Source organism: Varroa destructor, unplaced genomic scaffold (assembly GCF_002443255.2).
Source record: "Varroa destructor unplaced genomic scaffold, Vdes_3.0 BEIS01000005.1, whole genome shotgun sequence".
Lineage (NCBI taxonomy): Eukaryota > Metazoa > Arthropoda > Arachnida > Mesostigmata > Varroidae > Varroa > Varroa destructor.
The window spans coordinates 38,976,873-38,993,632 of record NW_019211458.1 but is presented as its reverse complement, the minus strand read 5'-3'; the positions used below and the strand labels follow the sequence as shown (position 1 = coordinate 38,993,632).

General features: G+C 39.7%; 4 protein-coding genes across 14 annotated transcripts in view; 1 reads left to right on the top strand and 3 right to left on the bottom strand.

Annotated features, from left to right (window-relative positions):
* Nucleotides 1–2,386: 2,386 nt before the first annotated feature.
* LOC111250777 (uncharacterized) lies at nt 2,387–6,448 on the bottom strand. The gene is made up of 4 exons (XM_022806515.2): nt 6,044–6,448; nt 3,906–4,822; nt 3,568–3,743; nt 2,387–2,694 (listed from the first exon to the last, which is right to left on the bottom strand). Exons 2-4 carry the CDS (start codon nt 4,808–4,810, stop codon nt 2,564–2,566), a joined length of 1,212 nt encoding a protein of 403 aa, XP_022662250.1. The 5' UTR covers nt 4,811–4,822; nt 6,044–6,448; the 3' UTR covers nt 2,387–2,563.
* A 1,824-nt stretch (nt 6,449–8,272) lies between these two features.
* MED18 (mediator complex subunit 18) lies at nt 8,273–10,785 on the bottom strand. Of its 6 annotated transcripts, none has more exons than XM_022806535.2 (5): nt 10,633–10,785; nt 10,014–10,069; nt 9,642–9,791; nt 9,270–9,453; nt 8,273–8,625 (listed from the first exon to the last, which is right to left on the bottom strand). In XM_022806535.2, exons 2-5 carry the CDS (start codon nt 10,043–10,045, stop codon nt 8,434–8,436), a joined length of 558 nt encoding a protein of 185 aa, XP_022662270.1. In that variant the 5' UTR covers nt 10,046–10,069; nt 10,633–10,785; the 3' UTR covers nt 8,273–8,433. The 6 variants fall into 6 exon arrangements, with proteins under 6 accessions (XP_022662270.1, XP_022662268.1, XP_022662269.1 ...); XM_022806533.2 differs by having other exon boundaries at nt 10,014–10,150; nt 10,633–10,768; XM_022806534.2 differs by having other exon boundaries at nt 10,470–10,707.
* Nucleotides 10,786–10,788: 3 nt separating this feature from the next.
* On the top strand, nt 10,789–16,073 carry LOC111250778 (uncharacterized). 4 transcript variants are annotated; one of them, XM_022806519.2, is made up of 7 exons: nt 10,789–10,924; nt 11,421–11,506; nt 11,787–11,951; nt 12,375–12,646; nt 14,006–14,293; nt 14,441–14,659; nt 15,304–16,073. In XM_022806519.2, exons 2-7 carry the CDS (start codon nt 11,485–11,487, stop codon nt 15,514–15,516), a joined length of 1,179 nt encoding a protein of 392 aa, XP_022662254.1. In that variant the 5' UTR covers nt 10,789–10,924; nt 11,421–11,484; the 3' UTR covers nt 15,517–16,073. The 4 variants fall into 4 exon arrangements, with proteins under 4 accessions (XP_022662254.1, XP_086845831.1, XP_086845830.1 ...); XM_086989705.1 differs by lacking the exon at nt 10,789–10,924 and adding an exon at nt 11,019–11,038; XM_086989704.1 differs by lacking the exon at nt 10,789–10,924 and adding an exon at nt 11,043–11,174.
* Nucleotides 15,995–16,760, bottom strand: part of LOC111250781 (trans-1,2-dihydrobenzene-1,2-diol dehydrogenase-like) — a 20,249-nt gene continuing 19,483 nt past the window's right edge. For all 3 annotated transcript variants that reach the window (XM_022806527.2, XM_022806528.2, XM_022806529.2), the window contains exon 7: nt 15,995–16,291. In XM_022806527.2, the coding sequence (XP_022662262.1) occupies nt 16,153–16,291 (139 nt within the window). In that variant the 3' untranslated portion in view covers nt 15,995–16,152. The remainder of the gene's footprint in view (nt 16,292–16,760) is intronic.

The window sequence follows — 16,760 nt, the reverse complement described above, 5'->3', positions numbered from 1 at the left end:
GACACACAGCAACGATGCAGCAGGCGTGAAACAGCACGAAAAGAACGCTGTTTGCTATAAATAACTTCAACTCGGAGCCTCTAGCACCCGAATGTTCGTTAATCACATAATTTATAGTTTATTAATTAAAAACTCGTTATTATATAACTACAATGAATCGGACGTAGCAATTCATTTTTATTACATATACATTCCAGATACAATGGCATCCATCATTAGCAAGACCTAAAAAGTTTTGCTCAAAAAACACGAATCCCAAAAATATTTACATGAAGGTAAAAGAGCTAACGGTACTAAAAGCTGATCCAAGCCACTTTGCCTTTCACTTCTCGACTATTTTTTTGTTACAATGATGGCCTAACACTGATGCATAAGTGTTTGAAAGGTCCAAAAGTAGACGGGTATTTAAATGATACCAGAGACCAACTTTTCAAGTCCAGCATAATGGCTCAAAAATGACGACGACTTCAAACATGTAAAGACCCACATAGACCACTGCAGTAATTATACTGGAAGTTTAGCTATATGAAGCTACCGTTAAGTTCACAAAGTGCCTCAGGAAAGCTGTATTACGGTTTACAAGCAGTGAACCTGTTTAGAAAATAATTTTAACCGCAAGTAATTTGCGTTGTCTTTGGTCTAATATACTATTCAATCCAGTATAGTGAAACTTTAACCTAACTTAAGTAGGCATTTTAATCGAATGCCAGTTACATAAAAGCACTGAAGTATACATATTTTTCGTTTACTCGCCTTAAAACAGACGAACTCGTTTGAGAAGAGCTACGTGAGGTTTGCCTGGGGCATTTACATTATTTATATTATCAGCAAATGATGCCTTTCAATTAATTAAAAACCATGCTGGGAACATTACGCCGACTGTGTTTTAAACAATTAAAAACAACACATTACATTTCTTAGAAAAAAAGATGAGAAAGAGAGATGCAGCCGCTCGGTTTACGTGCACAAATATACAGAGTCGCCAAACTGTTATTGTTTTTAATGTTCGAAAAATATGCTGAAAGGCTTGGGGGTAACGGGGAGTCCTTGATTTGATACGTGCTGGGTACACAAAATATAATACTTCTTATTGGATCGAGACCTTAATTCTCGTGCTAACTGATTCTGTTTTGTAGTTTCAGTTTGCTAATAAGGTTTTTTTCATTTCTTCATCCTGTTTTTGTTTAACAAGCTAACAATATCTTTTATGCCTTGTAGCAGGATCTTTACTAGAAATTAGGTTCAGTCAGATAGGGGGTAATGTAAGCGCCTGATATATTCAAGGTATTAGGCCTTTAATGTTATTTTTGCGTATTGCATATCTGTAGTTTAGCAATAACTAAAAATCTTAATCAGCTGTTTTAAAAAAAAAATTAAATTCACATTTGGCTGTTAAAACTGAACTAAAATGAATAATTAAAGGTGAGTTTTTACGATCCGAGAACGAGTCTGAAATAACTAAAATTCTGCTCCTCTAAATTGTAACCTGTTGGAGCAGTAAGCTTCAATTGAAGAACTTGTCATATTGGATAGTACGTAATGCCAAAAGTACTGTGGATTACTTAACAGAAGTCAATGCCCGTTTTATAGAGCTCAGCCAAAGTTGAAAACCTACTAATAGGACAACTGTACGGTATTTTTATGGACCCGATCAGGTTAATCTACCACAAACTATGCGCAAACGTATCAATGGACGGCATAAGTAGCTGGAGCTATGACTCACGCAGCGCTTGTGGTTAGATATGCTTCGGTAAAATCCAACTTTCAGCAAACTGTAGCATGTGGAGCTATCTCAACTAACTGATGTTATGCCAAATTGTCCCAGAGGCTAAATGATTGCCCAGTAGCTCAAAGAAGGTGTGTTTAGCCATTTAAGGCGCACAACAATCGATCTTTTGTCATAGTGAATTTTGGGTTGAACAGAATTCGGCGTACGATAGTCACCTAGACGAGCAAATGTTTTTCACAAAAGCCCCACATGAAGATCATGCCTTTGCGTACGAAAATGACTATCTAATTATAAATCCTGTCATTTTAAGGTGTGGCAACAATAATCATTTCAACTGTTAAATCATATATAAATGTTACAATACAAAAAAATACAATCGTCTCCAATTGCGCACTTACTTAATTACTATGTTGAAAAATGACCTCGGAGGTTAACTACCGCCATCGTCCAGCTCATTAAGAGGGACTGCTGTGTAAATTACTTTAGGTATTGATTTTTATGAATGTAATAGATACCAATAGGGAGAAAAACGACAGAAAACAAGTAGCCCAGGAAATACTATGATTAGTTGTAAACACAGAAGTAAGTTTTTTAGATATTTTTGTACAAGTAGTAGTGCAAAGTAAATTGCTCCAACAAATATAAACAAAACAGTAATTTTCCGTTATCAAACCGAATGCATGAATTTACAGCTTTATTTAGACTTCACAATTTTTATCGTCTACATTGACGTCATTGTATTTATTACGTATGTACTCATTATTAGTGTTGTCACTTTTATTGCTCAAAACAATTTTTTTTTTAATTTTTGTCATCTTCCATGTAGAATCCACCCTAATATGGCTGTTGTCTTCGGCCATAGTTGCCACCGTTATTGTAGCCCTGGTTTCTGTTCTGCACAGGCCTCTGGTTGTAGTTATCGTAGCCACTTCCGCCACCGGCCTGAAGGCCTTCGTTGCTATACCCTGCAGAGTAAGACAATAGGTTGAAAAAAACGTGATTTTCATTGAAAAAAATGTGATTTTCAGAAACATCATATTCTTAGTTCGCCTACTTAGCACCTGTTATGCAGCATTAGTGTACAAGAAGGGTTTATTAACTCTATTCTAAAAATGAATCATGAGAATAAAGGTATTTAATATATTCATTGGTATAATAAAAGTCAAAATCTTATTTGTTGTCTAGGGAAGTTATACATCGTGCTAGTATTTGCACTAAAAGTTAATTGGCTTATACTGGTTGTTTTGATTGATTTTGCATGATATTCAGTATGTAGTAGGGTTCAGTCAAGGATATCTAAATGGGTATTCTCATCCTATTTTTTTTTATAATTTTTGGACCAAATTCTTGTTTAATTTCAATGAGTAATTATATTCAACGGATGTCAATAAAAGCTTTAGTTCTACAACCAAAACCTAAACCATTACATCAAACAAAGTAAACAGGTAAATCCAAGTGTTATTTCCTTATAGTTCAATATTCAAAACGAGTCAACCCTATATATCTTTCAACTCATACCAACTATTTCGAAAACGGACCAAGAAATTTTCGTAAGTAACTTTGTGTGAGCCTCGTGCTAGGATAAACAGTATATTTCCAATGATGTGTATGGTAAAAAATTAAGTTCATATCAAGAAATCTCGAAATACTCCAGAGGAGCAGCCACTCATTTTCTCTACTTTCCTAAGATAAACTTCTACGAACACTGCGAAAAAAAACTAACGTACATTATATTTAGTGAAGAGTTTGACACCGCTTGAAACTTGTTTCAACGCTATGTACAACTAATTGCAGCTGCTATTTACAGATAACATCTGAAATTTTTCGATGGCACTTACCGTAGTCTCCTCCTCCTCCACCGCTATTACCCCCGCCAGTTTGACGGTAGTTGCTCTTGGGGGCGTAGTTCTGATTTTGGCCATAGCCGCCTGCGTTGTTACTATAGCCTTGTTGTTGGCTGCCATCTTGGTATCCGCCACCGCCTCCACCGGCAACGTAACCGTTGTTTTGGTACCTGTTTCACCGTATTCAGGACAATATTAGAAACTACGACTTTACCTTCACAGCGATATATGGTAGGAGCCATATATTATAAAGCCAAATGAAGATCATTATATCTGACCTTAGTTCTAGATCACAATATTAGCTTTAACAGACTGCTCGTTATTTTACTCACCCTCCACCTGCGCCTCCCTGATTGTACCTTTGGCCTTGCTGTGGTCCCTGACTGTATCCGCCGGCATTGCGGTTACCATTATAACCGTTATCGTTTCCATTCTGATATCCACCTCCGTTGTTCTGAGGATAATTGTCCTGTTGGCTGTATTCACTGTAGCCTTGGTTGTTCTGGCCTTGTAGAGGGACATTGTATCCACCCTGCTGTTGGTTGTTTTCCCAGCGTCCGCGCTTCTGGTTAGGGCCTGCAGCATCACCACCCTGGTTAGGGCCACGGCGGCCAGCATTCGGGCCTCGTTGTTGGCCGGTCATGGGGCCCTGCGGACCTCCAGGTCCACGCATTTGTCCTCCTGCATTCCGCATTGGTCCACCGGGTCCACCGGCAGGTCCACGTTGTGGCCCACCTGGTCCGCCGGGTCCGCGCATTGGACCACCTGCTCCACGTTGAGGTCCTCCAGGACCTCCCGGACCCCTAAGCGGTCCTCCAGGTCCACGCATAGGTCCACCGCCAGGTCCCTTCATAGGTCCTCCCTGTCCTCGCATAGGGCCACCAGGTCCAGCAAGTACCGGACCTCCAGGTGGTCCCATACGGCCAACAGGGCCTCCCGGTCCGCCAGGGCCAAATCCTCCAGGGCCCCCAGGGCCTCCGGGTCCACCGCGCATCGGTCCGGGGCCGCTAGGGGGACCCATACGGCCTGGGGGGCCACCAGGCCCACCTGGACCACGCATTGGGCCTCCAGGAGGCCCTCCAGGCCCACCTGGACCACGCATGGGTCCACCAGGAGCGCCAGGACCGCCCATAGGGCCGGGAGGTCCGGGCGGACCCATACGGCCAGGTGGTCCTCTCATTGGTCCAGCACCTGAACGACCCGCACGCTGCTGGTTGCGTCCACGTCGCTGATCCATTCTACAGAATCTCTTTTTTCACAACAGAAAGCACGGGATGTTAGCAAAGAACAACCAAAGCGTGATGAATTATTAGACGTGGACTATACATCTGTTATAAAGCAATCATTTTCAAACCAAACTTGTAGAGTTTCATATATCGAATAAAGATATCTGTCAAACACATTGAGCAATGCAGATGTCTTCTTCTCACATAATCTTGGCCATTCCATTAAGCGTATTTTTTTTTACCTAGGAGATTTCAAATAACGCATTTTCCCGGCACAATATTTTGTTAATTGGAGTCGTTTTTTGAGTTTGTCTTAACTAAAATAGAACGTTTAGAGTTCAAGTGCTCGCCGACCGATTTAACTTCGCAACTTATGCTAGTGCTGGACCAGGGAATCGATAAAGGTTCGTATTTCTCTTTTAATAACCAGGACAAAATTAGAAATAGCTTTTCAGATCCGTCTGTAATTTGTTGCACATCAACGTACTGCAAGCAGTTTGGCGCCACCAGAAGCCTATTTTTTAAGCTAAATGTGTTCCAGCCGATTCAAAACAAGCTCAGTATAGAGCCGCAATACATTTATATTTACAAAGGCGGGTAACTCGTTTAAAAATCGCGCCCCAAGAAAAATGTAAGCTTTAGGCGCGGTAACATTTTGCCGGCTTAGTTTCACAACCATCGCACTGCTTTAGGTATGGCTATCCGTTTGCACACCACCTTAGCATGCCATGCTTACTATCAATATTTGTATCTTTTCTAATTGACGATTCTTCGACGATTTCCGTCCATTAATTCATATTTGCTCTGCTACTCGATCCGCGAGTCCATATGAAACCTATTTTGGCAGTCGTTCAACAGCCTCTCTCAACCCTAATTTCGGTTCATTAATGGCCTGACGTCACGCTCCTACTGCTTCATCGCACCTCGACGTTCGGAGCCGCAAGCCGAAAGTGCGCAAAAACGTATTGGTAACGAGTTGCATTTTGCAGCAGTATTTAGAGTCCGCGTAATAGCAACATTGATAACTTTTAAACAAATTCAAGTCAAGGCTACACTTGTCAAAGTGATTAATCCGTTATAAGCATCGACCAAGCCGAAAAGCAAACTGTCACTTTGTTAACGCCGCTTCAAACCGGGTATCTTTTTTACCGCCTAATATTTTATCACTAACAAAAAAATCACCGGAGCAGGACATCGTAGGCATGAAAAATCCGATAAAGCCAAATAAAACTAGATGAACCTACCTGCCGCACAAGGATGGCACAAACTCCGCCGCGACAAAGCGTTGTTATTATTGGAGCGGTGCCCGTTGTATGCACAGACCGCGGCTTCTTGTCCAAGCAGCGGGAGGACGCAGGCAGAGTAATAGTGTACAACGCAATCCAACTTTCTACTGAGGCGCGATAGGGGAGGGGATGGGGGTGTTTCGTGTATTGTCGTGAAGCGCCTGTAGAGGAGAGTTCGTCTGTGTGGGACGCGGGGTTTTGGGAAGATTTTGCTCGACGCCGCTATTCTCTATGGAGCGGCAGCACTAGACAAAGTATTAGCTGCATGAAGGCAGCGGCGTCGCGGGCGCAGAGTCGAGGTAGCGGTTGAGCGGCGCCTCTCTCAGTCATAACCTCCTCCTCCTCCTCCTTGGCGACGACAACCGGGAAATTCAAAAGTTCAATATAACGATCGAAGCTTTAAAGTCACAAGAGGATGCCGTAAAAACAGACGACTACGACACATCACGTTGATTACGCTGCAGGTGGAGCAGTGCTATCAGAGTTCAACAAGTAACATGCACTAAAGGTTTTCAGTACGATTTCGCTCGGTCGAGTGCATTTCACCTTATGGTAATGTGCTATAAGAAGCCTTCTGTGCCGATGTGTGTGAACTTGTTTTCGATCGACAAATATATGATCGCTAAACATCGTCTCGAGTGAGAAAAGAGAAGAAAGGAAAACCAATGGTCATCATCGAGCATAGTGACAATGTTGGGCCATAATGATGATGCTATGATTTCTGGGCGAGGGAATCGACAAAGAGGAGGTCAACTCCATAGGTATGGCGGTTGGCTGCTTGGGCCTTAACAGGCTGGAATGTTCACACATTGGTTTCAGTAGGCGGTAAAATATGAAATGTTATTTGTCAAACCAGCAACAAAAAATATTACTATGGATGACTTTGCTTCGGAAGTTTCATACTAACAAATTATGTGAGAACGATAAAAACTATGAATAAATTTGAAAAAAAAATCAGTGTATTCCTTTATCAAAAAATGGATTTGAGTTTAGTCACTTCGTGTAATGGAGCGGCAAAGGTAAAGTTTATATGTCTTCCACGTATTTTTGTACTAGCCTTGTATACTTCGTATATCAGTATTTGTTGTAATGGCAAATTTATTTCTAGTGAATTTCCAGAAATTACGATCATTTTTTGATTGCATGAAACTTTTTTTAAACTTTATAGCAATTAGAACTAATGCCTTTATGTAAGCCCTTCCATTGTAGCTACATATGTAGGTGATTATTCAGAAAAAAATGCTGCGTTTTTCCAAACTTGATAATTTAAACATCTCAATAAATGGCATAAAACAACATATAAAAAAATTTGTTTGCATCCTGTTCTCACATAAACCCAATACGTAGTATATTATGCCTAATCATCTCAATAACGCGTAGACACGCTTATGAAGGTTTATAAAACGGAGTATATGTTCAGCATTTTTTACGCATAAAACATGTAAAGGCTAATCAGGCTCATGCACTACTATGCAAATACTCCGCTTTTTTTAAAATCTAATATTTAACAAGACTCTCAAATGAATACTTCAATGAAATTCATACTAAGGACTGCTATTGGATCCTTCAAACAATTCAGGAGCGCTACGTCGTATAAGAGCCCAGCGTAATAATGGCAGAGGCTTGACCATATCTTTTCGATATTCAAGATATTATTCATTTCATGGGAATTTACATCGGTATTTGAGCTCTTGGACACACTTCCTGTTAAATCTTGTACCGCCCCTCGACCTTCGCGAATGCTTAGTTCATATGACTGTTCAACTCCTTAATAGCCTTCAGTTGTAGTTTGAGTATTCGTTTGCACGCGCCTTGTGTCATTTCATGAATCGATGGAGACACAGTGGTTCAGGTTCGGAAATCACCTCCAGTCTCATTATCCAAACTCAATACAGTAGTCTCCTTGTATTTTTTCCCATCTTTGTAGCGCTCGTAGCTTATGGCATCATAATTTGACCTTTCCGATCTTCGAGAAAAATTGCTTTGTCAATTTGTATAACTCCAGAGGCGAGATCTGGACATGGCGAATTCTCTTGCGTTAGTTTTCTAGTTAGAAAGAAAAATTATTTAGATCTACTAGGGAGCGTTCGGTTTGCTTGATTTAAAGTTCTTCCCTAATACTACCGAAGTAATTGTTGTAATGATAGTTAGGTATCTAGAGAACCCAATAACTCAACATAAACGCGATACGTGTACGACAAATATTTATTTTTCTGCTACGGTACGTAAAACTGGCGTGCACGACTTTTATTTTACACAGTCGAGTCTACTACGAAATTGGTACTATTGTATGTACAGTTTCCAGCGTCGACGCCACTTGAAAAACCCCCGAACATGTACCTCAATTATTACATGATTTGCAAACGAGTGTGATCGACTTTTTCCAGCTCGACGAGTGGCTTGAGTTGTTCAGCGAATGCTTTCATCTCTTCGCCAAGGTTTTCTTGCGATGGCGGAGCGAGGACGCTAAGTTCAATCAAATACGACTGCGACACCGGCTCGAGAGATTCTGGGTTACCGGACTGGCACACGCGAAACACCTGTAGTGCATAAGACATAAACCAACGGATTCAGACTTGGAGGGAGAATATCAACACCTGACTTCTTTTGTGTATAATCATAACACATCCGTATATTTTGTCCTAAGTGTATCTACTTCCAATATCAGCGTTCCGATTATGTTACTCTACGTCTGAGAATTATAATGATACTTACATAATGATACATCTTGTAAAAATTGAAGTTGCGATAAGGAACTTCTTAAGTATTCACTCGAACGGGCGGGTTCATTGAACCAGCACCGAAACTGCGAGTATTACACTTAGGGCTGTCTAAAACCTATTATTATAAAATGAGTGAATTTCACCTTGTGATTAAAACATTTGGCTACATTTAAAAGTAATACCATAGAACTGTTCCGTTATGTTGCGTAAAAACCTTGTTTAACTTGGCCTACCTAATTTTACAACGCAACTTAACTGGATTTGAAATAATTTAGTTATGCCAACGTGTCAATACCTCTGTTCGGGGCAGATTCCGTTTTGATGTGCATAGCCTTTAAAAACAATTGTTTTTAATACGTATTATCAAACAGCTTTTTTGAAGCGACATGCACAAAACATGGCCAAAATGAGCACCATGGTTTATACTCTAATTTATTTGGTCATACATGGTCAGAAATTACCTTTTGTACAAGCACCTTCATGCGGCCCTTTTGAAACATGTGACCTTTTACGACGTACTCGAAATCTAGGCGGAATCCTAGCTCATTCAGCCATGTCACAAGGTTCGAAGAGGTTCCTACCTCAACAACGCTACGACACATGGTAAAACGATTCTTGTCCCCAACCTCGGGCTGGCCCACGTATCTGTGGGTTTACAAATCATGAAAGAAGAACCACATTGGCTGAAACTCTTACTAAATATTCATATGGACGCGTGGATAAAACTAAGTTTTTACTATTTGAAACTGTGCCTCCTCAAGTAGGAGTGTAAAATGTTTTTCAGACGAATACCACACAACAGACACTACATTAGAGGGTAGCGGGTTTCTTACCTAAGTTGCCATGGCATCTGAGGGTTGTCGAGAGCGTTTCGCGCTCGAAGAGAAAATGGAGTTCCGTTTTGATCTCGCAACGTAAATACTTGCTCAATATCATGGAACGTCTCTACCGGGGAATCAGCATTGTCGCATAGACCACGCAACCTATTAGTGAGACACAAAATCGAGTAATAATAAAATGGTTATTAGAACAAATAGATAAAAAAAATTGTGTCTAAATAAGCTACACCTCTATAATGCCTTCGAAATATCGTAGCAGTTTCTTGGCTTTGTACTAATATATAACGATATATCATATAAACCATACTGTATATCCAAATTCGTCACTTATCTAAGTAAGGTTAGAAGAACAAAAAGGCTTCAGACCTATGCAGAAGTACATCGCAGGCGCCATCCATGATGGACCCCTGCAACACGTACTCCTGGAGGGAAACGACGTTTTTTCGAGTCAGTGGCTGTTCAACAATCCCTGTCTCGGTCGTCATACTTTTTCTAATTGATGGCTATAAAATAGGTAAATTTTATTATTAGTGATAGCCTCAGAAAGCATGGAATACAAATAAAATACATATTAATCATGTAGCCATGTTCGTCATGCGTGAAAGCCATTCCTCCACGCCAGCTGGCATAAAGTGTGCACATTATAATGAATATTGTTACTATATACCATCATCAACGACACAAATAATACACTTATATCAATTTATAGCACATACATAATTAGTAAGGGAATTAAATAAAAAATAACTAATTTATTGACTAAACAGCGCAGGGTATAATAAAACGTCACAGTTAAAGCACACATATAATGACGAATATTACATATAAAGGGCTGTCAGGTTTCGTTTTAAGCAACGGAGCTTGTATAATTCCTTCAGAGAACGTTTCAACCTAGATCAGTTTTCGTCTTCGCGTTACTTTCATTTCTTCAATACCGCAATGTGTCTAACATTTACATCAGACATGGTTTTAACAAAAACCATACATTTCACTTCCCGGACGAGTACAGCACTCAACGTAATTCTCTGGGGATTATTCGTTGCTTGCGTTGCTATTATTGGCTGTCAGAATTCTTTCCCCTCGTCTTGTACCCAATGAGCACGGATGTATCCGACGATTAAGGTCTTCTATTTGCAGATCGACGCTGAGCACATTTAAAGTCCATTGGAAATCAGAGGACTGTTGTTATTCGTATACTATGTTGTTATTATATGTTATTAGAATTAATCAGTATACGAACAAAAATTGTGTCGTTACATTGGAGAGCCAATTGTCAGGTATAATTACGTTAATATCACTCGTAGTATTGAGTTTTCTTCGCCTATCCGTCAGATGACTAGTCGTTCATTTATCGTATGTAACGGATCTTCGAACGTGCAAGAATTTTGAAAGTATAAACAATACAGCATACTATGGCGCCAATATCGTTTAGAATCATATGATTTTCATCATTTCTATAAACCAATTGGGCTTTTTTTCAAATTAGAATCGTGTTGTTGTTTTCGTTAATAATTGCACAATCTAAAGGTACTTTGTTTAAACTCGAATTAATAAAAATACATGCATAATCCTAAGAGGTGCTCTTTAATTTTGTCTGATAGGATTTTTAAGAAATTAAGTTCCTAATTTCGTTGGCAAAAAGTTAATTGTGTTTCAACTAAAACGATTTTTTATACAAAAAAATTATGTGTTTTTTATGTATCATCGTTGTAATATAAACAAAGCTTCAGAGGCTCATTGTATGCCATTCTTCTCTTTTCCGAGTGAATGCAGGTGATGGCGGTGGCTTGAACCGATCAGCGTCAATGCCAATAATACTTTTTGCTATGTTTAATCGATGACGCCACAGCACACTAACGGTAGGTTGAAATGTACGGCGGCCATTACAGCACACGGACACGCGTAGTTTTCTTCAATAAGTTTTTTTCCTGTAAATAACATATTCATTGCTGAAATCAGAAGTGCTCTCTGGCCTGCGCTTACACCGTGCTGAAAACTATATCTCTGAAGGATTGTGTTCTAACAGAACCTGCACAATATATTTTACCCTATACTACTATGAGACGATATAAAAACGAAAAAAATGGGTCTTTATTTTTGTTTATAATTTCATTAACTATTTTGATCTTTTGCTTACAGAAAAGGATGCGTTGTCAATGTGTTATATGTACGGACCATTTCGAGGGTGGGTCAGACATTTCCAGTGTTCCTTGCGGTCACACTTTTCATGCAGCATGTTTAGACCGATGGCTAAAGTCCAATCCGACCTGCCCAACGTGCCGAATACGTGTAAAGCTACGCGAGGTTCGCAAAATCTTCTTAATGTCGCTAGATGATACTATAACAGGTAATAGAATTTTTTTTTGATGAAGTCTATAATGAATAAAAGCAAAATACATCTTTATCTATCGGCTAAATTTTTATCACTCATCTATGTATTATGTCGCGGTGTACATCTTTATGCATACAAGCTACATTGGACGACGTCGTCACACATATTGAAAGTGAAGCGTTTGTATATTTACTCTTAAAATGCTCAGTACACACAACGAAGACAACTACCTATATTGCATTTTTACGGGTTCGTTTTCACCTAAATTAGATTATTTATTTTAGTTACGTCATTTTCTCGGCAATTTGTAGGCTTAACTTTGTTTCTATCAGCTCCTGTATTTTTAAATAAAATTTTACTTTTCGTCAGCTGCAGTTCATTTAAATCTGTTTCAGATTCGGGAAAAATTGAAAACGAACTATCAAATGCTTATACCAGAATTCACGAATTGCGACAGCAGGTAGCCACGCAAGAGGAGAACTCCGAACGACTAAAAGGCTTCTTCACAGCGAAAGAAGCTGAAGTAAACAAGTACAAGCAAAAGTGCTTCACTTTATCAGACGAAATCAAGGCTCTAAAAGCGAAAACTAAAACGTTCAAGGCGCACCTTCTGGAGAATCAGCAACTTCATGAAACCATTACCGGTCTGAGGGACACAATTGAAAAGGTACGTTTTGCATTTTACACGGGGTAGGAATATTTTTAAAAACAAATGCGAAGAATATCGCTTGCGATCCGTTTATCTGGCACAAAAAATATCCGAGCGGCTATTTTAAACAATCATTTAATGCCTGTTGCCTAATATATAACACTCCACATATTTTGGAGAAGATTTTTGGAACAATAATTTCAAAAGTCCAAACGTGCTCCTTATGGATCGGCTTCCGATATTGTCGGAAATGTATTAGTGTGTCAATGACAGACTCGGACCTCCCAGCTGCCCCCAGCTATCTGGATATAGGGATTGAAGTGGAACAACACTTCAGCAAGCATTGGCCTATTGCGACGGCCATTTGATAATGATGATGATGATTTCTGGTAGGCAGTCCTACGCCTGCCCCTTTACTCCAACCGACAAGATCGACAAGATTTGATTATATTTCAGTGAGTGCACCAGATACACACACACATGCACATCGAGGCAGAAGCTCAATGCATTTCTGAGATCCGATGAGATCGATGAACAATAAACCGACGAGCAAAGAACGGAGACCGCAATTGTTGTACCGCTACATATTTTCGGTTGAAAGTTACTGGCAGCTGGACAGATATAGCTGTACAAGAATTGTTGCAATTGTTTTTGGAGCTGTGAATCGGTGAGCATGTGTGTATAAATGGGACTATGAGTGCAATCTGATCGGTCAGAGTAAGCGGGTAGCAACCATTGTTCTTTCTGTATACTGTTACAAGGATCGTCGTTGGTTGCCACCAGTGGGCGCTGGGTAGCACAGGAGCTGTGGAAGAAGCTTGTCCCATATGCGGCGAGCCATAGATACTACTGTGTTGCTAGGTAGACTGGGTTTTAGGTCTTCTCCACATTCGAATTTTGTATTCGTTTTAAGCCCACTCAGCTTTATCTATGTAGAGTTGGCAAATTACTCGAGTCTGATATTTATATAGATGCCCGTCAATGACAGTAAACACCTAACGTCTACCAGGCGGCCCCGTACTTCACCTCTGTTAGCATCAACATAAATGTACCAAGCCATATTCTGTAAACCTTGCAACCAGCTGCCTTTCAGAGAATAGATATTTTAATGTTAGAGCAATGTAGAAAATAGGCACGAATAAAACACTATATTTAATTTGGCTGTGGCTAGCATAATAAGTGCGATTCAATATTGTTGTGGGTTATACATTATGCGGTAAGATTATGCCGCCGGAACGCTATATGACGGATCGTCTGAGAATTATTATTAGGTGAAAATACAATGCTCTACTCATTGTGAAAATAGCTTAGCATTAAACGCATCACGTATCGCACGGACCTGGCTGATTGCTTTATTATATGTTTTCCTCATTTTAGACGAATCACCTGAAAACTATATTGGATGGTACGACAGCACAAGTTGAAGAACTGCTGACGGCGTATGGTCCAAGCGAAAATTCAATGAGGCAAATAGCCACATACTGTGTACTTCTCAAACGGGAGTTGACGTCAGCTAAATCCGAGGTCCGGATTATACGTAAGGACGTATCCGACTTGAACCGGCAGCTAGCTCTAAAAGACGGCGAGATTGCTGAAAGGAGTAGAAAACTTGAGGCGGCTAGCGCAGAAATAACAAAGTTCAAGGAGCAGTGTACCAAACTCGCAGTAAGTGGATTATATTACTTCTTTTCCTTGCGGTTTTTCAGTTGTTTGTAGAAATGTGTATGCTTCTATTATTATGTCAACTTTGCAAAGTATTTTTTTCAAGATATTTATTATGCCCATTGCTTAACGTGATCTTTTGTGAGTTAGAATCAACTGGAGAATCTGCCAGACGGATGCCATATGCCTTGCGGGTCAAAACGGCTATGCGATGGACAATCAGCCGAAAGCAGGGAACATGTTAGGAAAAAAACAAAACTTGATTCGTCGTTGGACATCACAGTTGTGCCAAGTCCCCCAGTATTGAAACAACGGATGGGTTTCCTCGCCGACAAAGAGCCAGTGGATGGAAAAAAAATATTTCCATTGGTATGGAGCGTTAGGGATTATACATTTACAATCAGCCATATGCAGAATAAGTTTATATAGTATATTGTAGAGTATGAATAATTAATGTTTTATTTTTAGTCTGCAAAACTTGTCCGTGGTGGCGTTGTTTGTCATAGTTGTAACGTCAATTGGTGCTAGCGTTAAAAGATCCTACTCGTGCTAGTTTGTATCTAGACATTTTCGAACCCTTGTATACCGTATTTGTAGATAAGCCTTTACCGGGCTGAAAGCGCCGAGAAGTTTTATCTTTAGTATACAAGGCATGGAAGTAAGAGTTCGTTTGATATCACTTCGAAAACATTCCATGTACAAACAGTTTTGATTTAGGTCTTATAAAAGGATCCAGTAATAGGAGAGATGAGGTCTTTTCTGCTAAAGCATAATGTGGTCTCATTCGATGCGGACGGAAAAACTGAAGCGTTTTTCGGAACAAAGGACTGCGGCGTGGGTCGCCAAAAGAGCAGAACGTACGGCAAGATGCCATTGTTAGATAGTTGTGTAACTAGTACCGATCTACTCGAATCGAAAATTAAAGATACCTTCATTGAGAAACTTTGCAACTGATATACCTGTGGAGCATATAATCCGAGCTTGCCATGTTGTTACGTTCGCGAATATTCCAGGCATTGTTAGGTTACTCGAAAATGAAGATCGTATCTGGCGTGAAGAAGCCAACGCCGAAAACCCAGGGCGACGTCAACGATGATCAACTCTTGGAAATGGTAATGAGCAAGTCGAGCAGTCGGAACGACAGAGACAGCAAGATCCGCACTGGCTACAACGGGCTCGGAGGCCACAGCAACCATATCCAAAATGAAAAAAAAACTATTTGGTGATCTGTTAATTTGTTTCAAGATTCATATAATTCAGATAATTCGTATAATACATGAAAGGAAATAAAAAGATAACTAAGATGCCGTTAAGTAGAAGTTGCTGTAGCTAGAAGAAAGCGCTAGTTTTGAACGTGTCCCGTCAGCTTGGAAGTTGTATAGCTCTCTTAAGCTAAATTTCGCCGCCGCCCTATATATATATGGCGATGTTGGGTTTGGTTGTGTAAAGCAGTCTCACGTATCACAATTAACACTTAGCGTTGTGAATGCTTTTGGATGTGGGCTGTCAAACGATTTATTAATGCCATGCTTTACACGAACTTTGTACAAATGTAGATCAATCGGTTACATGATAGAAATTTCTCAATAGGTAGCAACATTGAGTGTCACATATTTTTACCTGGAAAACCGCTTAGAGATGTGGTATATAGTGTCCATATGGAGCATAACGAAGAGCAATCGGAAGCGAAAACAACCAAGTCAATTATAATTGTATTAAAATAGAATTTTTTATTTTTGAAACGGAATAAATGCTTTATGCAATTCAATTCATGATATAAAAAGGTTCCTTCGGTTATTAGTTGCATTGTTGTGCACGTAGATTTGTACGTTGTTTGATCAACAACGCCGTCTTTTAAACAGTTAAATTTTAAGTTTGGCTCCCATCTGGTCTAAGCATGATTGCATAATACGAGCCATGTTGAGTGTTGCTTCAAGCGGTAGTATAGGCGACTCCGCTAAACCGTTGTTTAAACAATCTCGTACATGGATCGCCTCATACCTACAGCGCAGGTGAAAACAAAAAATTAGAGCATTATACTTTTGGATTAGCTTATCCAAAATACGTTAGAACTAAACTTCGATCCCATGATTTATTACTCTTTCGGTAATTGCCTTTTAACTGGAAAAATAAACTCAGGTCAAACTAAATGTTCGCTAAATATGATTCAATAGGGATTATTATTACAATTAATACATACATACAAGTAATGTTGGTAACACTAATGTACACAATTTATTACCCAAAAAGGACAAGAGCATCCTAAAATTATACATCAAGCATTTATCAGTGTACAGGGAAACGAGTGATAGTCTTCATTTGATCTAAGCAGTTCATTGCCGAGCTCCAATCAGAGACCGTACTGTCTTAAGAGAGCGGTGCTTGCGGCACTAGCGAATCTGTCGGGAACTTGATAGCCCTCTGGTTTATGTTCGAAATTACTTCCGAGAAAAACCATAATATCTATATA